A 23,248-nucleotide genomic window follows, 5' to 3' on the forward strand; every position below is an offset into this window, starting at 1 on the left:
GTCTGTGGTGGTGATTCTGGATGAAAGAAGTTCTAGTCCATCAGCTTGGCATGTGTGGGGTGCAGAGGCCCATGCTGATTCCCCAGCTCCACCAGTTCACATAGTTCCTTGAAGAAGAAAATGCATAGGCTTGGGATGCATGATGGAGAGAAAGGCAGGGTAACATAGGGGCACTAGCTCTTACCAGCCTCAGTTTCCACATCTGTCAGTGGGGGACAAAAATACCAGCCTCTCTGAGTAATTATGGGGACAGAGTGAGATAATGAGCTTAAATGCTTAGCATGATACCTTTGATTATTATCAGCTTAGAGTTAATGGATACATGCTACGTATTGCTCTGCTATATACATGCAGTGCATTTTGCATTCAGTATATCTCATCTTTCTGTTATAATCAGAGCTAGAACTATTACGAGTGTGCGCGGAATGGGTCCTGAAATTGAATTGCTGTGGTATGCTGCAGATTGAGGAGTCAGTGCGGTCCATGGTGATGCGCTACGGCAGCCGGTTGTGGAAACTCCGCGTGCTCCAGGCTGAGGTCAAGATCAACATCCGCCAGACCACCACCGACCGCGCCGTTCCCATCCGCCTGTTCATCACCAACGAGTCAGGCTACTACCTGGACATCAGCCTCTACAAAGAAGTGACCGACCCCAGATCTGGAAACGTAAGGCCGGGCTGGCTCACAGAGGTCGAGTCAAAGTGGAGGCAGGCTGCCCAGAGAGCAAGACGTAGATTAAAATGGCACTTGGAAGCTTTGCTGTGTCAGACTGGGGCTGCTCCTCTGAGTTTTATGATAAACGTGTTAGCTTCTGAATCCCAGTTGTTCAGTCCTTTGGGAAGGAGATTGAATCCAAAGTTTAACCCAGTCTAGAACCATGTTTGGGATAAGATGTGGAGTATTACGGCTGATTATAATACAGTTCCCAAGTTAGTTCAGTTAGGGAAATGGAAATGGTATTTTCCCCAAACGTGTTTTGGAATAGACTTTTGTAAAATGAATCAAGTTTCCTATTGTCTACTATATATACATGTAGTAGATTACATGTATATGTATATAATCGTTTTATTTTGAAACATTTAAAGACTCTCAAAAAGTTGCAAAAATAGCACAGAGGAGAAAATTTAGGACAGAGAATACTCATGTACCCTTCACCCAGCTTTCCCCAATGATAGCATCTTTTTTAACCAGAGACATTGTCAAGACAGGAAGTTGACACTGGTCCACTTCCTGTCTTGACAAGTCTATTAACTCAAATGCAGACCGTATTTGGGTTTCACCAATTTTTACATGCACCCTGGTTTGTTTGGGGGGTGTGTGTGTGTGTGTGTGTGTGTGTGTTACTAGTATGATAATTACAGTTTTGGAGCTGTGTCTCCACATCTGTTTCCCACAGTGGCAGAGAAGAGATTACTCTCCCGGGCACTCACTTTGTTATGTGATACGTGCTATGCTTCCCCTCATTATATTTTTTATTGAAATATAGTTGATTTACAATGTTGTGTTAATTTCTGCTATACAGCAGAGTGATTCAGTTATACATATATATACACACATTATTTTTTTAATATTCTATTTCATTATGGTTTATCACAGAATACTGAATATAGTTCCCTGTGCTGTACACTAGGACCTTGTTGTTTATCCATTCTATATATAACAGCTTGCACCTACTAACCCCAAACTCCCAGTCCGTCCCTCTCCCACACACCCTCCCCCTTCACAACCACCAGTCTATTCTCTATGTCTGTGGGTCTGTTTCTGTTTCATAAGAGTTCCTTTGTGTCATATGTTAGATTCCACATATAAGTGGTATCATGTGATATTTGTCTTCCTCTGTATGGCTTATTTCACTTAGCATGATAATCTCTAGGTCCATCCATGTTGCTGCAAATGGCATTATTTCATTCTTTGTTCCGGCTGAGTAGTATTCCCTCATTGCATTTTCACTGAGGACTGGGAAGAAATAAATTGGGCAGGAGTGTGGTTCTCTGAGACTTGCCCTCCTCACTCTCTGTTTTTCTTTCTTTCTGGTCCAGATCATGTTTCACTCCTTCGGCAACAAACAAGGGCCCCAGCACGGGATGCTGATCAATACTCCGTACGTCACCAAGGATCTGCTCCAGGCTAAGCGATTCCAGGCCCAGTCCCTGGGTACCACCTATGTGTATGACTTCCCGGAAATGTTCAGGCAGGCAAGTCCTGAGGCTGAGACTCAGCACTGCCCAGGGTCCCCTTAGGGACTTCACTGGCATCCACACCCCCCATCCTTAGTTACTCTTTTTTTTTTTTTGGCCGCACTGTGCGGCTTGTGGGATCTTAGTTCCCTGACCAGAGATTGAACCTGGGCCCACGGCAGTGAAAGCACCAAGTCTCAACCACCGGGGCACCAGGGAATTCCCCTTAGTTACTCTTCTGAAGACCCCACTCTAAAGAACACAGTATTCGTGAAGGAAAAGAAGCTAATATTGAGAATGACTTCATAATATATTTTTCTAAAAAAAAACCTAACTTCATCCCAGTGATAAAAAGGAATATAATATAGAAACTTTGGAAGGTAAAGGAGAATGGAAAGAAGGAAAAAGTGACTCCTTGTTCCACGTACTAAAGACAAATTGTTTACCACTTCCTTCTGGTCTTTTTAATGCTTATATTAAGTGCTGGCTACATGCCAGGAACCGTTCTAAGGGTAGATAGACCATGAGGAAGAGGATGGGGTCACTGCCTTTGAGGACTTTTTGGTCTACTTAAAAAAATAATGTTTTATGTTTTTATGATTATTAAATATACACTGGATACAGAAAAATAGGAATAAGCAAATAAAATTTCACTCATAGGTAATCACTTGTCTACCATTGAGGACTGCAATACCATTTTAGTGTATTTCCTTCAAGTATGCTTTCTATGCCTTTATTTTTTTTTTTTTTTTACGTAGAAGGGCCTTTCAAGGAGACTGAGCACACTGGCATTGGTGATATGGGTGCCTGTGTACATCTTCTCCGTTGCCTTGTGAATGACGTTCATGAAACTGAGGTTGTGGACTTCTACTGTCCGCAGGAAAGCATCAGTGTACTTTAGGCATAGGAGATCCAGGATAGTAGGAAAAGCTGCCGTTTAGGGTCCGTAAGGCCTGGGCCTGAGTTCCAAATCTGTCCTTTGCTTCCTGTGTGTCCCTGGGCAAGTTCCTTCACCTCTCTGGGCCTCACTTTCCTCCTCTGTCAAATGAGGCTAATAATATTACCTACTTCCCCAGGTTGTGGTAAGAAATATATATAAAGTATTCAGTAGAATGGAAACTTTTATAATTAAGAATGTCATTGTCTGTATCCTTTTGCCTCAGAAGTCACAGGCCATAAGAATAAGAAACAGACAAATCAGGAATAAATCCATCCACTTTCTTTTAGATAAAGAAACAGAGTATGGTGGACAACCCATAAATTTGAAAACAGATGAAAATTTCTTTTTTTTTTTTTTTTTTTTAAACATCTTTATTGGAGCATAACTGCTTTACAATGGTGTGTCAGCTTCCGCTGCACAACAAAGTGAATCAGCCATATGTATACATACACCCCCATATATCCTCTCCCTCTTGCGTCTCCCTCCCCCAGAGTAACTGTTAATTCAGAGCCAGGCTGTGGAGTCTTCCTTGAGGGTTGTTATAGCTTGTAATTGGTCTGTTCATATTTTCTATTTCTTCCTGATTCAGTCTTGGCAGGTTGTGCCTTTCTAAGAATTTGTCCATTTCTTCCAGGTTGTCCATTTTATTGGCATAGAGTTGCTTGTAGTAATCTCTCATGATCTTTTGTATTTCTGCAGTGTCAGTTGTTACTTCTCCTTTTTCATTTCTAATTCTATTGATTTGAGTCTTCTCCCTTTTTTTCTTGATGAGTCTGGCTAATGGTTTATCAATTTTGTTTATCCTTTCAAAGAACCAGCTTTTAGTTTTATTGATCTTTGCTATCATTTCCTTCATTTCTTTTTCATTTATTTCTGATCTGATTTTTATGATTTCTTTCCTCCTGCTAACTTTGGGGTTTTTTTGTTCTTCTTTCTCTAATTGCTTTAGGTGCAAGGTTAGGTTGTTTATTCGAGATGTTTCCTGTTTCTTAAGGTAAGATTGTATTGCTATAAACTTCCCTCTTAGAACTGCTTTTGCTGCATCCCATAGATTTTGAGTCGTCGTGTCTCCATTGTCATTTGTTTCTAGGTATTTTTTGATTTCCTCTTTGATTTCTTCAGTGATCACTTCGTTATTAAGTAGTGTATTGTTTAGCCTCCATGTGTTTGTATTTTTTACAGATCTTCTCCTGTAATTGATATCAAGTCTCATAGCGTTGTGGTCGGAAAAGATACTTGATACAATTTCAATTTCCTTAAATTTACCAAGGCTTGATTTGTGACCCAAGATATGATCTATCCTGGAGAATGTTCCATGAGCACTTGAGAAAAATGTGTATTCTGTTGTTTTTGGATGGAATGTCCTATAAATATCAATTAACTCCATCTCGTTTAATGTATCATTTAAAGCTTGTGTTTCCTTATTTATTTTCATTTTGGATGATCTGTCCATTGGTGAAAGTGGGGTGTTAAAGTCCCCTACTATGAATGTGTTACTGTCGATTTCCCCTTTTATGGTTGTCAGTATTTGCCTTATGTATTGAGGTGCACCTATGTTGGGTGCATAAATATTTACAATTGTTATATCTTCCTCTTGGATCGATCCCTTGATCATTATGTAGTGTCCTTCTTTGTCTCTTCTAATAGTCTTTATTTTAAAGTCTATTTTGTCTGATATGAGAATTGCTACTCCAGCTTTCTTTTGGTTTCCATTTGCATGAAATACCTTTTTCCATCCCCTTACTTTCAGTCTGTATGTGTCTCTAGGTCTGAAATGGGTCTCTTGTAGACAGCAAATATATGGGTCTTGTTTTTGTATCCATTCAGCCAATCTGTGTCTTTTGGTGGGAGCATTTAGTCCATTTACATTTAAGGTAATTATCGATATGTGTGTTCCTATTCCCATTTTCTTAATTGTTTTGGGTTCGTTATTGTAGGTCTTTTCCTTCTTTTGTGTTTCTTGCCTAGAGAAGTTCCTTTAGCAGTTGTTGTAGAGCTGGTTTGGTGGTGCTGAACTCTCTCAGCTTTTGCTTGTCTGTAAAGGTTTTAATTTCTCCATCAAATCTGAATGAGATCCTTGCTGGGTAGAGTAATCTTGGTTGCAGGTTTTTCTCCTTCAACACTTTCAATATGTCCTGCCACTCCCTTCTGGCTTGCAGAGTTTCTGCTGAAAGATCAGCTGTTAACCTTATGGGGATTCCCTTGTGTGTTATTTGTTGTTTTTCCCTTGCTGCTTTTAATATGTTTTCTTTGTATTTAATTTTTGACAGTTTGATTAATATGTGTCTTGGCGTATTTCTCCTTGGATTTATTCTGTATGGGACTCTCTGTGCTTCCTGGACTTGATTAACTATTTCCTTTCCCATATTAGGGAAGTTTTCAACTATAATCTCTTCAAATATTTTCTCAGTCCCTTTCTTTTTCTCTTCTTCTTCTGGAACCCCTATAATTCGAATGTTGGTGCGTTTAATGTTGTCCCAGAGGTCTCTGAGACTGTCCTCAATTCTTTTCATTCTTTTTTCTTTATTTTGCTCTGCAGTAGTTATTTCCACTATTTTATCTTCCAGGTCACTTATCCGTTCTTCTGCCTCAGTTATTCTGCTATTGATCCCATCTAGAGTACTTTTAATTTCATTTATTGTGTTGTTCATCATTGCTTGTTTCATCTTTAGTTCTTCTAGGTCCTTGTTAACTGATTCTTGCATTTTGTCCATTCTATTGTCCATTCTATCTCCAAGATTTTGGATCAACCTTACTATCATTATTCTGAATTCTTTCTCAGGTAGACTGCCTATTTCCTCTTCATTTGTTAGGTCTGGTGGGTTTTTATCTTGCTCCTTCATCTGCTGTGTGTTTTTCTGTCTTTTCATTTTGCTTATCTTACTGTGTTTGGGGTCTCCTTTTCTGCAGGCTGAAGGTTCGTAGTTCCTGTTGTTTTTTGTGTCTGTCCCCAGTGGCTAAGGTTGGTTCAGTGGGTTGTGTAGGCTTCCTGGTGGAGGGTACTAGTGCCTGTGTTCTGGTGGATGAGGCTGGATCTTGTCTTTCTGGTGGGCAGGTCCACGTCTGGTTGTGTGTTTTGGGGTGTCTGTAGACTTATTATGATTTGGGGCAGCCTCTCTGCTAATGGGTGGGGTTGTGTTCCTGTCTTGCTAGTTGTTTGGCATAGGATGTCCAGCACTGTAGCTTGCTGGTCGTTGAGTGAAGCTGGGTGCTGGCGTTGAGATGGAGATCTCTCGGAGATTTTTGCTGTTTGATATTATGTGCAGCTGGGAGGCCTCTTGTGGACCAGTGTGCTAAAGTTGGCTCTCCCACCTCAGAGGCACAGCACTGACTCCTGGCTGCAGCACCAAGAGCCTTTCATCCACAGGGCTCCTTAATTTGGGATGATTCGTTGTCTATTCAGGTATTCCACAGATGCAGGGTATATCAAATTGATTGTGGAGCTTTAATCCGCTGCTTCTGAGGCTGCTGGGAGAGATTTCCCTTTCTCTTCTTTGTTCTCACAGTTCCCAGGGGCTCAGCTTTGGATTTGGCCCCGCCTGTGCATGTAGGTCGCCAGAGGGCGTCTGTTCTTTGCTCAGACAGGACGGGGTTAAAGGAGCCGCTGATTCGGAGGCTCTGGCTCACTCAGGCCGCGGGGTAGGGAGGGTCACGGAGTGTGGGGCGGGCCTGCAGCGGCAGAGGCCGGCGTGACGTTGCAGCCTGAGGCGCGCCGTGCGTTCTCCCGGGGGAGTTGTCCCTGGATCCCGGGACCCTGGCAGTGGCGGGCTGCACAGGCTCCCCGGAAGGGCGTGTGGCTAGTGACCTGTGTTCGCACACAGGCCTCCTGGTGGCGGCAGCAGCGGCCTTAGCGTCTCATGTCTGTCTCTGGGCTCCGCACTTTTAGCCACGGCTCGCGCCCGTCCCTGGAGCTCTCTCAAGCAGCGTTCTTAATCCCCTCTCCTCGTGCACCAGGAAACAAAGAGGGACGCAAAAGTCTCTTGCCTCTTCGGCAGGTCCAGACTTTTCCCGGACTCTCTCCCGGCTAGCCGCGGTGCACTAACGCCCTGCAGGCTGTGTTCACGCCGCCAACCTCAGTCCTCTCCCGGCGCTCCGACAAAAGCCGGAGCCTCAGCTCCCAGTCCCGCCCGCCCCGGCGGGCGAGCAGACAAGCCTCTCGGCTGGTGAGTGCCGGTCGGCCCGATCCTCTGCGCTGGAATCTCTCCGCTTTGCCCTCCGCACCCCTGTTGCTGTGCTCTCTTCCGCGGATCCCAAGCTCCCCCACTCCGCCTCCCGAAGTCTCCACCCGCGAAGGGGCTTCCTAGTGTGTGGACAGTTTTCCTCCTTCACAGCTCTCTCCCGCTGGTGCAGGACCCGTCCCTATCCTTTTGTCCCAGATGAAAATTTCTGAGAAAAATATATCTTATCAAAACTGACTCAAGAAGAAATAGAAAATGTAAATAGATTATAAGCATTAATGAAATTGAATTAATAGTTCAAAAACATCCATCTACTAAAATTGGGCCCAGCCAGGGACTTCCCTGGTGGCACAGTGGTTAAGAATCCGCCTGCCAATGCAGGGGACACGGGTTTGAGTCCCGGTCCGGGAAGATCGCACATGCCGCGGAGCAACTAAGCCCATGCGCCACAACTACTGAGCCTGCGCTCTAGAGCCCTCAAGCCACAACTACTGAAGCCCGCGTGCCTAGAGCCCATGCTCCGCAACGAGAGAAGCCACAGCAATGAGAAGCCCATGCACAGCAACAAAGAGTAGCCCCTGCTCGCTGCAACTAGAGAAAGCCCACGCGCAACGAAGACCCAAAGCAGCCATAAATAAATAAATAAATAAATTTGAAAGAAAGGCATTAATGAAATTGAATTCGTAGGTCGGAAACACCCATCTACTAAAATTGGTCCTAGACAGTTTTACAATTGTTATCAAACCTTCAAGGGACAGATAATTCCCTTTGTATACAAACTGTTTAGAGAATAGAAAAAACAAAGGGAATGCTTCTTAACTCATTTTATCAGGTTATTATTACTTTAATATTAATCCAAGGTAAGAACATTAGGAGAAAGGAAGTTTATTGTCTCATTTATGAACACAGACATGAATCATAATTAAAATATTAGCAAATGAAACCCAGTAATGATTTTTCTAAAAAAATTTACACTAAGTAGTATTTATCTTGTGACAGCTTGTATGGTATTAGGAAGTCTATAGTTTAACATGTTAATAGATTAAGAAAGAACTTAAATTTCTCAATAGGTGCAAAAAATGTATTTGAAAAGATAGTATCTATTTATAATAAAAGCTTTTGATAAACTAGGACTAGAAGGGGATTTTTTTTAAAATTTATTTCTGGCTGCATCAGGTCTTCGTTGCTGCACGCGGGCTTTCTCTAGTTGCAGCAAGCAGGGGCTACTCTTCTTTGTGGTGTGCAGGCTTCTCCTTGCGGTGGCTTCTCTTGTTGCGGAGCATGGGTTGTAGGCACATGGGCTTCAGTAGTTGTGGCACGCAGGCTCAGTAGTTGTGGCTCGCGGGCTGTAGAGCACACCCTCAGTAGTTATGACGCATAGGCTTAGTTGCTCCACAGCATGTGGGATCTTCCCGGACCAGGGCTCAAACCCATGTCCCCAGCATTGGCAGGGGGATTCTTAACCACTGTGCCACCAGGGAAGCCTCGAATTTGTTTATTTTGATAAAAGACATCCACCTAAAATTAATAGCAGCTAATGGTGAAATGTTAGAAGTATTCGCTTCAAAGATAGGTACAGATAGAAATATCCATTAACACCCCTTCTATTCAACTTTTTTTACTAGAGTTCTTGGCCAATGCAAAAATATGAGAAAAAGAAATAAAAGGTATAAAGACTAGAAAGAAGGAAGCAAAGTTACGTTTTTCATAGATGATATAAACGCCTATACAAGAAATCCAAGAGAATTTATGGAACCAATTAGATAATACAGCAAGATCGCTAGATACAAGAGCAATATACAAAACTTAATTGTACTCTCATAGACCAGCAATAATTGTAAAATCTAATTGGAAAAAATGCCATTTACAATATTAAGATCAGTTCCAAGTTTAGGGATAAATCAAACAAAAAACATACAAGACCTTTATGGAGGAAATTTTGAAACTTTACGGAAATACTTTAAGCCTAAATAGAGAGATATATCATGCTTATGTATGATGGGAAGATTCAATATTGTAAAGATAATAGTTCCCCCCAAATTAATACATTCAGTATAATTCTGGAGTTTTGGTGCAACTTAAAAACTCATAGGGAAAGCAAAAGTTCATGAATAGCAAAAACACTTCTGAAAAAGAACAAAATCAGGAGAACTTGTCTTAGCCATCCTGTAAGTCATTATTTACTTTCAAGCAGTAGTACGTACTACAGTGTGTAATATTATTGTAACAGAGCTAAACAAATAGACCAATGGAACAGAATAGAGTCTAGAGTCAGACCCACTCACAGACAGAACCTTGATTGAATGCAGAGGTAGGGTTCTGAATCAAGGGAATAAATTTCACTAAAAGGTACAAAGAAATTTCTTATCTAATTGGGAAAAAACTTTTTCGATTTCTACCTCATCTGGTGTACAACAATAAATTTCAAGAGGATTAAAACTGCTCGGAGTGAGTTGAAAGCATAAGCATAGGAAAACCCCATAAATGTGACTATGTTAAAATTTAAAAGTTACTACTTTTTGTTGTGGTGCGTGGGCTTCTCACTGCGGTGGCTTCTCTTGTTGCGGAGCCTGGGTTCTAGGCACGCGGGCTTCAGTAGCTGTGGTGCGAGGGCTCTAGTGCACAGGCTCAGTAGTTATGGCACACGGGCTTAGGTGCTCCGCGGCATGTGGGATCTTCCCGGACCAGGGCTTGAACCCGTGTCCCCTGCTTTGGCAGGCGGATTCCCAACCACTGTGCCACCAGGGAAGCCCAATGCTATGTTTTAAATGCCTGCACATATGATGAAATAAAAATGTAAAAGCATACAGAGGACTGATGGACAGTAATTCAGGATAATAGTTACCTGAGGGGAGCAGCGGGGAGGAGGGATGGGAATGGGATGGGGAGGGGTACACCAGGGACTTCAACGGCATTTTTCTTATTTCTTTAAAAAAATCTTAAGCTACTGTGGAAAAATTCTGATTTGACAGAGCCATGAGATAGATGCTTGGGTATTTATTTTTCTGCATGTATGCTTTAAATAGTTCGTGACTGAAAGAGAGAGAAAGGAGTAGAAAATGTACTTCCTTACTGATGACTTCAGGTTTTTCTCTTTCCTGTCCTCTCTGTAGGCTCTTTTTAAAATGTGGGGTTCCCCGGACAAGTACCCCAAAGACATCCTGACATACACCGAACTAGTGCTGGACCCGCAGGGCCAGCTGGTGGAGATGAACCGACTTCCTGGAGGAAATGAGGTAAAGAACTGAGTCGCTTTGCTGTACAGGAGAAATGAACACAACATTGTAAATCAACTATACTTCAATAAAATTAAAAAAAAAAAAAAACCTCACAGAGCCCAGCCCCTGGCCGGAATCACCCTTTAAAACAATTTCCTCCTGGGGGACTTCCTTGGCCGTCCAGTGGTTAAGACCCTGTACTTCCACTGCAGGGAACATGGGTTCAATCCCTGGTCGGGGTACTTAGGTCCTGCATGCTGTGCAGTGTGGCCAAAAATAAATAAATAAGTTCCTCCTGAAGAAACAAGCCCGTTTTCTTGTGCATTCGTGTCTTCGCCAGGTGGGCATGGTGGCCTTCAAAATGAGGTTTAAGACCCTTGAGTACCCAGAAGGGCGCGACGTTATCCTCATCAGCAATGACATCACCTTCCGGATAGGATCCTTTGGCCTTGGAGAAGACCTTCTGTACCTGCGGGCATCCGAGATGGCCCGGGCAGAGGGCATCCCCAAAATCTACCTCGCTGCCAACAGTGGGGCCCGTATCGGCCTTGCGGAGGAGATCAAACACATGTTCCAGGTGGCTTGGGTGGACCGGGAAGACCCCCACAAGGTATGTCATAAAGCTGGGGTGGCAGTGTGACTGCGCTAAGCTCATGTTGTATTTTCTGTGCGGGTGACAGCACCTCCAAGGGGGCGGACAAAATCTTCTTGCTCTTTGTGTAGACAGCATAGATATCCATAAAGTACATAAATAGGCAGTAAAATTTCATGGGAGGGGGTGACGATTAGGAAAAAAGGTCTAAATGGGATCCTTAGGGGGACAATAATGAAAAAAAGTTATTTTTTATGTAAACACAGAGTTAATACATACTGAGCATCTCTTGGAACGCAGTGCACACCGAGGATGCAAATGTGAATGACAGCATAATCCCTGGCCTCAGGAAGTTCTTAAAAATCATCCAGGAGACCTAGAGACACCAGCTACCATAAAAGGCAAAGTGAATAGAGAAAAGCACACATCTTGTGATGTGAAAATGCAGGGGACAGAGTCATTCTGTGCAACCGGAGCATGAGTTCTCAAGGGGGTGGTATTGCCCCCGCCATGGGGGCAAAAATGATTCTTTTCATGTAAAAAGCATACACACACACATATATGTATACATACATACACACATAAACAATATATCTACAATAAAATTTTATTGGCGGGGGGGGGGGTTGGCATTAAGAAAAAAAAGCTCCGTAGGGGAAAGAGAATGAAAAGATGATTAAAAAACATTAAATCAGAGAGCCCAGGAAGAAAGTGAGGTGGTATTATAAGGACCAGTGGAAAGCACAGAGCAGACCTTCAGTTTATTACTGTTATTAACATGGTATTAACATCAGACAGGTGACTGTGTTATTAACATGGTGTTATTAACACCCCCGCCCCCACCCACCCAAACCAGTGTTGACGTTAAAACAAAACAGTGGCTGTTGAGTGCAGGAAGCTGGACTCATAGCCTTACTGAAGTATATATTTTTAAGGGAATTAAATACCTGTACCTGACTCCCCAAGACTACACCACAGTCAGCTCCCTGAACTCCATCCATTGTAAACACATCGAGGAAGAAGGAGAATCCAGGTAAATAACTGACCAGGCAGCGCCTTCATTTTGCCTGTGGTTAATTTCAGCTACTCCCAGGGGAATCTGCCTCTTCGCCTCTGGGCTTGTGACAGTATATCAAGCAGGTGGTAGTGTTTGTACAATGGGACCCCCGAGCTCCACTGGGGGCACTGATAGCTCAGACACCTAGGGCATCCTTTAGGGTGAGCCCATCCTTGTCATCCCCAAATGAGGCACGCCCTTCGCAAAAATACCACATCATGCAAGGAGAATTAGGTTGGATTCCCATAGTGTCCCCAGAGCTGCAGGTTCACATTTTGTGACCAAATTAGCCAGACTGACTCAGCGGTGACTTGGTGAGCTGGGAAGATGCCGGGAGGGCCTGCTTCGTGAGAACGTCAAGGGCAATACCGGCTTGTGGGTTGTGGGTTTTTAAAATCAGTTTCTGATTTAAATCAGAATTTCCCAGACTGAGTTTCCTGGAATGTTAGTTGGTGATTTGGGAGGATGGGAGGGAGTGAAAATTTTCCATAGTCGAGTAAGTTTGGGAAACACTGGGTTAAATGAGATCCAACAAGCATCTTTATCGCAGGGCTTCTCAGAACATTTAATGCACTGAAATGCCGTGTGAATCCCTAATGGGTTACGCTGTACAGTGTACTTATATGGCCATGGAATCTTGACTGATTGATTGATTATGAACCACGTAGCTTCTCCTTGTATACCCGCATGTCTCTGTAGACCAAAGGCTATTCTAGATTGCTTCTGGAGGAATGCAGGGTGGGGTGACATTTCATTAGGACAGCCTCTGAATAGGCAAACTTTATCTTTGGGTGGAGGGGTGATGATTATCGATGCTGTACTTGCCCTTCTAGAAACTTCAGGGCCAGTCATCAGGGGCCTAGACCCCCGCCTTCATCTCACCTCTGGCTGCTTTATCACCTTCCAATCCCTCACCTTGCTTAGCCTTCCTTCCTCGGGTCCTTGGGAAACGCATCAGCCTTGGATTTTTCTGGGCTAGAGCTCAGTGTTTAACTCGCATTTGGTTCTTGAAGGTATGTCATCACGGATATCATTGGGAAGGAGGATGGCCTGGGCGTAGAGAACCTGAGGGGCTCAGGCATGATTGCTGGGGAGACCTCCCTGGATTATGATGAGATTGTCACCATCAGCTTGGTGAGTCCCCTCCTATTTTCTTTTCCATCTCAACTTTTTATTATAGAAACTTTCAAATAGTCAAGAAAGCAAAGAGAATTGCTAATGAGCCCTATGTAGTCATCACCAGCTCCACCAATTATCAACGTGTAACCATGCCTGTGTCCCCAGTCCCTCTGCCCCCCTGTTCTGGAATATTCTAAAGCAAACTCCACTTATATCTTTCCATCTGTAAGTACCCCAATGTGGATCTTGACTAGATTAATTTTTTAAAAACATAACCACGGTACTGTTACACCCAACAGTATCAGTGGCAATTCTTTAATATCATCAGAACACAGTTTGGGTTCAGTTTGAAGTGTTATCTCAAAAATATCTTGTTAAGAGTTGGTTGGTTTGAATCAGGGGCCAGTCACCTCTTATTTAAAAGGTACTGAGTATTTAGAAGAACTTTTGTCCGATTTTAACTGGTACTAAATGACTCTCTTCCCGCTCCCCAGTTTGGCCTTTTCAAAAATATTTTCTGTTTCTGGTAGAGTCGTAGTAATAGTACTTTTCAATGGTAAACTGTCCCTCAAGATACGATTTTTACCTTCAGTGTTGTATCTTCAGTTTCCAAGGTGGAAGATGTTGGCCATGAGTGTCTTCCTTAGGCTTGTTTTCTAGATGTCATTTAAATATGTTTCATATATATTTCAAAATAAAAAGATTTATGCATATATTTACATATTCCAAAATATTTTTATTTTGAAGGATATAAAAAGATATGTATATCTTTATATATTCCAAAAATATGTAAACATATATGTATCTTTTATTTATATATATACAGACAGGCACACCTCAGAGATGTTGCAGGTTTGGTTCCAGACCTCTACCATAAAGCAAATGTTGCAATAAAGTGGATATAGCAATAAACGTCACACAGATTTTTTGGTTTCTCAGTCCATGTAAAAGTTATGTTTACACTATATTGTAGTCTATTAAGTGTGCAATAGCATTAATGTCTTTTTTAAATGTACACACCTTAATTAAAAAATCCTTTATTGCTAGAAAATGCTAACCGTCATCTGACACACGGGGTTGCCAGAAACCTTAAGTTTGTTATAAAAAAAAAAAAAAAGCAATATCCGTGAAGTGCAATAAAACAAGATCCGCCTGTATGTCTTTTTATTTTTATTTATTTTTTTGTGTGTGTATATCTTTTTATTTTGAAATAGTTTAGGACACACCAGATACGAGATAGCATAGGCAGGTCCTATGTACCCATCACCCAGCTTCCCCCATGACAGTATAACCATCGGACGTGATCGACATTGACGTTGACACAATACTGTTAACTCGGTACAGACCTCGCTCGGATTTTTCCAGTTTCACACACCCTCCTAGGCCTCCTTTGGTTGTGTGAATGGCTGCAATGTCTCAGGAGCGACCAAGCTCAGAAGAGCCACAGACATGCCTCTTGAAGCAAGAACCAGAACATTCCACTTCCGCTGTCTTTACAACACTCTTCTTTGCTAACCCCATTCTTTCTGGTTAGGAGGCCGAGGTCAGGCACCCTGAAGGAAGGCTTGTGTCACGCTGTTTGGCCTCCAATCAGGTTGCCAGTGGCCAAGCTTAGCTTCCGTTGGTGCCCAGCGGGTCCCTGGGCTGTCCCCACTGTGGGAGGTGGGGCACGTGGCCCTGGGGAATGCAGGAGGGATCCTGTCTCCACAGGTGACCTGCCGAGCCCTTGGGATCGGTGCCTACCTGGTGAGGCTGGGCCAGCGAGTGATCCAGGTGGAGAATTCCCACATCATCCTGACAGGGGCAATGGCTCTCAACAAGGTGACCTTGAAGGGGCCACTGGGGAGTGGACATGTAGGGGCGGGGTGGGGGAGGGGTCATTTTAACTTTCCCAGTGTCCCTGATGGGGGATTTTTCTCAACATGAAACCAGTTTCGTGCCTATTGATGTAAGAGCTGTTTTTCCCTTTTGCAGTTATATGGGCCTCTTATGAGCCAAAAAAAATACTTACATATATTAGGCTCTTCTGGTGGAACTAACTCTGTATTACTGTAATTTAAATTTTTAAATATTTTTGAAATGTTAAAAATTATTAAAATGGCATTACACATTGCAGAAAATTGGAAAAAGACTCCCCAAAAAGTAATTTTGCTCCTACTATAATTTTGGTGTATTTTCCTCTCGTCTTATATCTTAACATGGTTAGACTCCTAGTGAGTGCAGTTTCATTCGACATTTTTCCCTGTATTAAAATGCTTTCCACATTGCTGTAAAGCCTCCATAACATAATATCTGCTAAAACCCCACTGAAGGTCTCAAAGTCCGGCCCCTGAACTGGCAGCATCACCTGGGATCACATAAAAATGCAAATTCTCAGGCCACACTGCAGACCTGCTGCATCAGAAATGTTAGGTAGGGTTTTGCTTTGGAGTTGACTAGAGTAATCAGCTGGATCACTGGTTCTCAAATTGTGCTACATGTTGGAATTTTCTGGAAGTTAAAAAAGAAAATACCAAAGATTCTGATGTAATAGGTCTGGGTACAGCCGGGGCATCGGGACTTTTGAAAGCTCCCAGATGATTCTAACATGCAACCAGGGTTGAGGACCACTGAGGGAGATGACTTCAGAACAGGTGGAAGGGCCCCGGGCCGGGCAGAACCTTGCTAACCCTGCCATGTCAAAGCAGGTCCTGGGCAGAGAGGTTTACACATCCAACAACCAGCTGGGCGGCGTGCAGATCATGCATTACAATGGTGTCTCCCATGTCACCGTGCCGGATGACTTCGAGGGTGTTTGTACCATCCTGGAGTGGCTGTCCTATATGCCAAAGGTGCAGTATCCCCCCCTGCAGCTAAGAGCCTGGAAGACTCTGTTGTCAAGTTCATTTGCCAGGTGGTGTGGGAAACAGGGAGCACTAAAGATGTGTCTGGGTTTAATTTTTCTTTACTCCTCCCTCCTTCCCTCTCTGATACCAAGCCCTGTACTTGCTGTTCTTTGCTTTTTTTAAAATGCCACTGTAAGGATGCTCTCTGTCAATCCTTTAGAAAGAGGTGGCAATTTCAGTGTGGGTGGACATGTGTTAAATGTGGAATGATGTATTTAATGAATTTAAAAACAAAATAGAGTTCTTACAACTCCTACACCAAGACCAAGATTTAAGAGTCATCACTAATATTTGCTGAGCACTTACTAAAGCCATTATGTGAAGCCCTTTATCTTCATGATGTTGTTAAATCCTCACATCAGCCCTATCGGAGAGCTGCTATTATTATTACCACTTTACAGATAAGGAAATTGAGATTTAAAGAAATGCAGTACCTTGTCCAAGGTAATATAGCCAGTAAGTGGGTGGAAACAAGCCTCTAAAATGCACATGCCATCCTGTATGACAGTTACTAGCAAACTAATTACCCTGAGATAATACAGCTAGAATTTTACACACAAGGTGCTTTGAATTTTAATGTCAAACATCAACAACTTTAATATTTATTTTTAAATCTTTGTTTGTTAATCCCACAACTCAGAAAGTTAATTGCTAAATATCCTCTTTATACCCAGGGAAATAGTTTATACTGTTTACAAAAAAATAATTTACAAAAAAATAAGTTTTTGTAATAATAATTACAAAATAATTTTGAAATAATTTACCAAAAAAATCACCTCTGTACTATTTCCGTGTCATTGTAAATTCTCTAAGGGAATAGTCGATGGTTGGTGCCTGAACAAACAGAATAAAAGGCTGTTCTCGAACAACAACAAAAACTAGGTGGCATTTCCTCTCATCAAAAGAGGTAACATTGGACAACAGAGAATCCTCAAGCTTTGCAGTCAGGCTCGATTTGATTCTTGGCTTCCTCCTCCATAGTAATGAGGCCTCAGGACCATCTCTTAATTTTCCTGAGCCTCGGTTTCCTCATCTGTGAAATGGGAGTAACAATAGCACCCACCCCAGGGTGTTATCATGATGGTTAAGTGACATGATGTGTAGAGCCCGGCGCTTACTAGCCCCCCCTCACCAAATGCTACTCATAAATGTGATGATGAGCTATTTGGGGTTGAGCTTCTGTCACGTAACCAGGCATCACCACCAGAGGAGGAGAGGAGGGCAAAGAGCAGGCTGCAGACGTTACTGACAAGCACAGAGGACTGAGTTGGAGACCTGGCTTTCTTTTCTAGGATAATCGCAGCCCTGTCCCAATCATCACACCCACTGACCCCATTGACAGAGAGATTGAATTCCAACCATCTCGCTCACCCTATGACCCCCGGTGGTTGCTTGCAGGAAGGCCTCACCCAAGTAAGTCCTAAAGGGCTTTGCCTGAGACCTGGGTCTTGGGGCTTCTTTTCTGCACCTGGGATAAAGGAACGTGTCGATAGAAGCACCGTTACTTGGTCAGATATCCCAGAGGGATACACCTGAGATCAAATACAAAGGGGGTGGAGGAATGGAGATTTTTCTCTAAGCTTTTCCTGAGCTATTGACCAAGAAGGGGTGGAAACAGCCTCCGGTTTCTGGAGCTGATGGATGGAGGTGAAGGGTAGCAGAGGTCATGGCCTCCCTCCCCAAATTTCCCCAAATGTGGTTACATAGGAAACTCTGGTGCTGTGACATCAGGGTTTCAAAGAGAAGAATGCTTCTCTCTCTCCCTCTCTCTCTCTTTCTTTCTTTTTCTATTTGGCTAAACCTAATAAGGTAATTCTCCATGAGTTTACTCAGGACGAGCAACTTAGCCTCTTCTGTCCCCACGTTTGCAGATTCACGTGGATAGATGTGCACACACATGTTCAAACACCGCCGTGTGCACCCACATGCTTTCACACACACAATTCTTTCTCTCTCGCTTTCTCTTTCTCTCTCTCTTTCTCTCTCTCTCTGAAAGGGACAGGTAGGCCTCCTGGAAGGATTTGATTACATTCGGAGCAACCAGAACAGGAAAGCTGAGCCGCCCCTGTTACCACAATCCCGAGTCTAGAATTTCACACGCTGTCCCCTTTAGAACTTGGCCTCCCCACCCAGCTTTGTGGGGCAGGGGACGTGCTGCCAGGAGCGTGCCAGGTCTTGCCAGCAGAAGAAGCCCCAGGCCCTGCTTCTCCCTCTGCCATTTCTCTTGGGCTCTCCCGCCTGCGAGCACTGGCTTTATCTTGATTTAAAAAACGCCTGATACATTACTGACAGTTTTCTCCGGCTAGTCGGGCCAGCCCCCAGGCAGACACTGAGGCTGGGCTGCTTTGTTCCCAGAAGCCCAACCTCCCGCTCCTGCAACTTGAGATCTCTCGTGCTACCTGGCACCTCGTGTCCAAACTGAAGTCATTTACACTGTGGTGTGGATTCCTGGCCCCACGTCCTCTCCAGGGATGGCTGCAATTGACATCATCATATTCATTCTCTCTCTCTCGCTCTCTCTCTCTCTCTCTCTCTCAAATTGAACACTTTCTTCCCAGTTAAATGGTTTTGAAGCTGCAGCCACCATGTCAGGGATGAGTTTTTTGGGGCAGGTGGTCCCTTCTTGAAATCCTACCTTCCGAAAGCATCCATCAGCTCCCTATGCCTCTTGGGAAGAAAAGGCAGAGACGGTGATTAGGGTCTCCTTGTCTTTGGCCTTGACAGGAGTTGATGTATATAGTTGGATGTTCTATATGGACTGAATTCCTGACTTGCTGTATTTTTTGCAGCCCTGGTTTGTGTGTTGGGGGGCGGGGGAAGGGTCGGTATCTGTGTAGTTTTCCAGGAAAAAAGGTATTTGGGCTGTCAAGGTCAGGCTGTCCTTAGAGAGACGGGAGAGCAGTCAGCTCCTCCAGGCGGATGCTGGGGGGCCCTTATCAACCCAGCCCCTGGCCTGGACTTCTGCCCTTCTGCCCACAGCCCTGAAGGGATCCTGGCAGAGTGGATTCTTCGACCAGGGCAGTTTCAAGGAAATCATGGTGCCCTGGGCCCAGACCGTGGTCACGGGACGAGCAAGGTAACCCTGAGGATGGGGCAGGCAGCACACACCTGGCCTCCCCAGGTATTGGGACTCCCAGGTACAAAGCCAGGGATTCTTTCCTCCTAGGTGGCCCCTAGGGACACTTTTTTCCTGGGCCCAGGATTTTCTGAAAGAAAAGCCAGTGGGGGGCAGGGGGGATGGTTTTCTGGGTGATGAACTTCTTCATAAAGTCTGGATTTGTCTGTGGCTTTAGGCATCTCAGCCAACCTCTTGCTGGGGCCAGCACCCTTGTCCCTCGTGTCTGCCCCTGGGGCAGGGCTCCCTAGCCAGGGGGGCCATGGACCCCTTTGGGAATCAGAAGGTGGTACTCCCCCCGGAAACTGCGCAGACAGTCAGAACCGTGAATTCCCATTTCAGGAGGGCCACAGGCAGGAACCCCTGTTGTAGACCATAGCTGGCAGAAGGCTTAAATGCTCGAATGCTTTGAAAGCGGAGCCTCTCATTCCTCAGTGGTGTAGCCCGTATCTTTTTGGATCACTCCAGCTGCCCAAAAGTTCCTCTTTATATGGAGCCCAAAGCAGCATCCTCATAATTTACCACTCAGATTCCTGACACGATGTAGTTGCTTCCAGTCCAGGTTTGGAGTTGGACCTGATCTCTGTCATTCACCCTCTCTGGGCCTTTACATCCTCATCTGTAAAATGGGGGTAATAATTCGACACCTCCCCCACCCCAAAGGATTGTTGTGATGATTAGAAGAGATAACATACGTTAGGCACTTAAAATATAAAAAAGGAGTTCCCTGGCGGTCGAGTGGTTAAGACTCCACGCTTCCACCGCAGGGGGCGCAGGTTTGCTCCCTGGTCAGGGAACTAAGATCCCGCATGCCACACAACACGGCCAAAAAATTAAAAAATAAATAATAAATAAAAAGCTTTTAAAAAATCATAACCACTCCACATGTGGTAGCAGCTCCCATCACTGTCATTATTGTTGTTATTATTTACCTCCCTGCAATTACTATGAAAATACTAAGCCTAGTATTAGAACTTAGCTGCTTCTCCATAAGTGTTTTATTTTTTTTAATATGTTTTTTAAACATGAGATGAAATCTACTCCTCCCTCCATAAGGAAGCTCTTTATCTGAAGACTGCTCTCCCCAAACCTGCCTCATACAACTGTTGGGAGTGTAAATGAGAGTAATTAAGCACTGCATGTGGCTGGGGGCAGCCAGTGGTAAGCGGTGATAGATGCCGATGCCACGGACTCCCCATGACTGAAGCTCCTTCAGGCTCAGCATCCCTCAGCCCTTTTCCAGATGTGACGTGGTGTCTGGACCCACGCTGTCCACCGTGGTAGCTGCTGGCCACTCGTGACAGTTCAAATTCAGATGAATTACAGTGAAAGAGCATGACATATTCAGTTCCTCCACTGTCCCTGCCGCATTCCAAATGCTCAGTGGTCACGTGCAGCTCGCGGCTGCCACACCGGTCAGGCAGGTGGAGAACGTGGCCATCATCAAGGAAAGTTCTAGCGGACAGTGCTGCCCCCGTCCCTGCACTGGCCTGACCCTCCCCCCAAACATGACCGCTGTTGCCCCAACAAGGTCACCCAGAGGACCTTGCCAGCCTGCTAGTTTGTGAGGCTTTTCACTGCTTTGGGGCTGCTGCTTTGCCTTCCGGTAGAATAACCTGCCAGACTGAAAACAGCACTGTCTTCTGTATGCCCTCATCCCGGCCACCCAGGACCCAGCCCCTATGCCCGTAGACTATCACGTGTAGAATACCAGCTCGGGCTGGCTGGACCCACCGGTCCCCGAATCTGCCTGGGATGCTGCCCAGCGCCCCAGTTCCCTTGTGCTCCACCTTGCAGGCTGGGGGGGATCCCCGTCGGAGTGATCGCTGCAGAGACACGGACAGTGGAGTTGGCTGTGCCCGCGGACCCTGCCAACCTGGATTCCGAGGCCAAGGTTAGGGGCCAGGGAGCTGGGGCTGCTATTTTCGTGTTGTTTTGGTTTTTTTTTTAATTGAAGTGTAATGTACTTACATTATCATATTCATTTCAGGTGTACAGCACAGTGATTCAGCATTTTTGTAGATTATGCTCCATTAAAAGTTATTACAAGATAATGGCTATAGTTCCCTGTGCTATACAATAGATCCTTGTTGCTTATCTATTTTATACATTGCAGTTTGTATCTCTTAATCCCATACCCCTAACATGCCCCTCCCACCTTCCCTTTCACCTTCGCTAACCACTAGTTTGTTTTCTGTCTGTGAGCCTGTTTCTGTTTTGCGTATATGTTCATCTGTATTATTTTTTAGATTCTACATATAAGTGATATCATCCTGTGTTTGTCTTTCTCTCTCCGACTTATTTCACTAAGTATAATATTCTCTAGGTCCATCCACATTGCTGCAAATGTCAGAATTTCATTCTTTTTAATGGTTGAATAGTATTCCACTGTATGTATATACCACATCTTCTTTATCCATTCATCTGTTGGTGGGCACTTGGGTTCCTTCCATGTCTTGGCAATTGTAAATAGTGCTGCTATGAACATTGGGGTGCGTGTATCTTTTCAAATTAGTGTCTTTGTTTTCTTTGGATATATACCCAGGAGTAGAAGTGCCGGATTGTATGCTAGTTCTATTTTTAGCTTTTTGAGAAACGTTCTTACTGTTTTCCAGAGTAGCTGCACCAATTAACATTCCCACCAGCATCGTACGACGGTTCCCTTTCGTCCACATCCTCACCAACATTTGTTATTGTAGACTTTTTGATGATAGCCATTCTGACAGGTGTGAGGTGACATCTCGCGGTAGTTTTGCTGGGGCTGCTATGTTGGCTGGCTCAGCTGACAAGAGTGGGTCCTAGGTGGTCACACGTCTGTCTTTCCCGCTCAGAGACTCAGGGGAGCCCTTGGCCCTGGGGGGGCTTCAGCACACTCTATGGGGTCCATAATGCTCTGCACTGTCTTCCTCAGAGGATGACGGGTCCCTAGGACTCCCTCCCACCTCCAGCCCCCATCGCTGTTGCTATTTCTAGGGTGGGCCACACCGCATACTGGGAGGAGTTCAGAAGTCAGAGGGCAGGTCCTCGGACCCCACTCAGTGGCCTCTTCTAGCTTGGTGCCTGTCAGTGGGCAACGGGAACCTCCCCGGGCTGCAGCGTGAGGGTCACGTGTCTGAGGGTTACAGACGAGCTGTTGGCTTGGTGCCAACTCAGATCAGACTGCCTGTCCTCTGGGGTGAAGTGTGTGGCCGTCCCGTGTTCCGGGGCTGCCCTTGCACAGAGGAATCGGACCCAGGCCACTCTGTGTTGCAGATAATCCAGCAGGCCGGCCAGGTGTGGTTCCCAGACTCGGCCTACAAGACAGCGCAGGCCATCCAGGATTTCAACCGGGAGAAGTTGCCCCTCATGATCTTTGCCAACTGGAGGGGGTTCTCCGGTGGCATGAAAGGTAAAGTGGCCTTCCTCGTGGGTGCCCTGAAGCCTCGGGGTCAGCACTCAGGACAGCCCCCTCGGGGTCCCACCATCACTTTAGCTCAGCTCCCCCAACCCTGAGCCATTCAGGTAACGCTGCCCGTTTTACAGTTGAGGAACTGAGGGTGCCTGGTGTGACTTGCTAGAGGTCACGGTCACACCAGGAGTGGCAGGGGAGGCAGGGGCGGCCCCGGGAAGCTGCCCAGTGACCTGGGCTGTCACCTCCCCGCTTGGTAAGATGGGGAGAAGGCGCCTGCCCTCCTCAGGGGGCTGCCGTGAGCATCAGTGACCTGACAGTCAGGCAAGTGCTTCTGAAGCCACCAAGCGCATTTCAAGATACAGTGACCATCAGTGGGATGTTGAGGAAAGAGCCGGACGGGGGCCGGCAGACCTGGTCTGAATCCTTGCTGGGTGGGTGACTGCTCCGAGCCGCAGTTTCCTTCCTCTATGAGGGGAGTAAGAATAGGACCAACTCAAGGGCCAAGGTGAGGACTCGCTGAGCCCATCGCTGGCACGTGGTGTTTACTCTCAGTGTGATTATGGTGGATTTTGTTAT

At 45.0% G+C, this 23,248-nt stretch overlaps 1 protein-coding gene across 4 annotated transcripts in view; it reads left to right on the forward strand.

The window, feature by feature from the left end:
- ACACB (acetyl-CoA carboxylase beta) overlaps positions 1-23,248 on the forward strand; it is a 139,096-nt gene that overhangs the window by 110,770 nt on the left and 5,078 nt on the right. For all 4 annotated transcript variants that reach the window (XM_004281381.4, XM_033408736.2, XM_049698604.1 and 1 more), the window contains 12 exons: positions 463-666; positions 2,040-2,195; positions 10,409-10,531; positions 10,854-11,123; positions 12,041-12,138; positions 13,176-13,296; positions 14,992-15,102; positions 15,969-16,112; positions 17,459-17,579; positions 19,146-19,242; positions 21,079-21,175; positions 22,534-22,669. In XM_004281381.4, coding sequence (XP_004281429.1) covers positions 463-666; positions 2,040-2,195; positions 10,409-10,531; positions 10,854-11,123; positions 12,041-12,138; positions 13,176-13,296; positions 14,992-15,102; positions 15,969-16,112; positions 17,459-17,579; positions 19,146-19,242; positions 21,079-21,175; positions 22,534-22,669 — 1,678 coding nt within the window. The remainder of the gene's footprint in view (positions 1-462; positions 667-2,039; positions 2,196-10,408; positions 10,532-10,853; positions 11,124-12,040; positions 12,139-13,175; positions 13,297-14,991; positions 15,103-15,968; positions 16,113-17,458; positions 17,580-19,145; positions 19,243-21,078; positions 21,176-22,533; positions 22,670-23,248) is intronic.

This window comes from Orcinus orca, chromosome 15, assembly GCF_937001465.1.
Source record: "Orcinus orca chromosome 15, mOrcOrc1.1, whole genome shotgun sequence".
In the NCBI taxonomy this organism is placed as follows: domain Eukaryota; kingdom Metazoa; phylum Chordata; class Mammalia; order Artiodactyla; family Delphinidae; genus Orcinus; species Orcinus orca.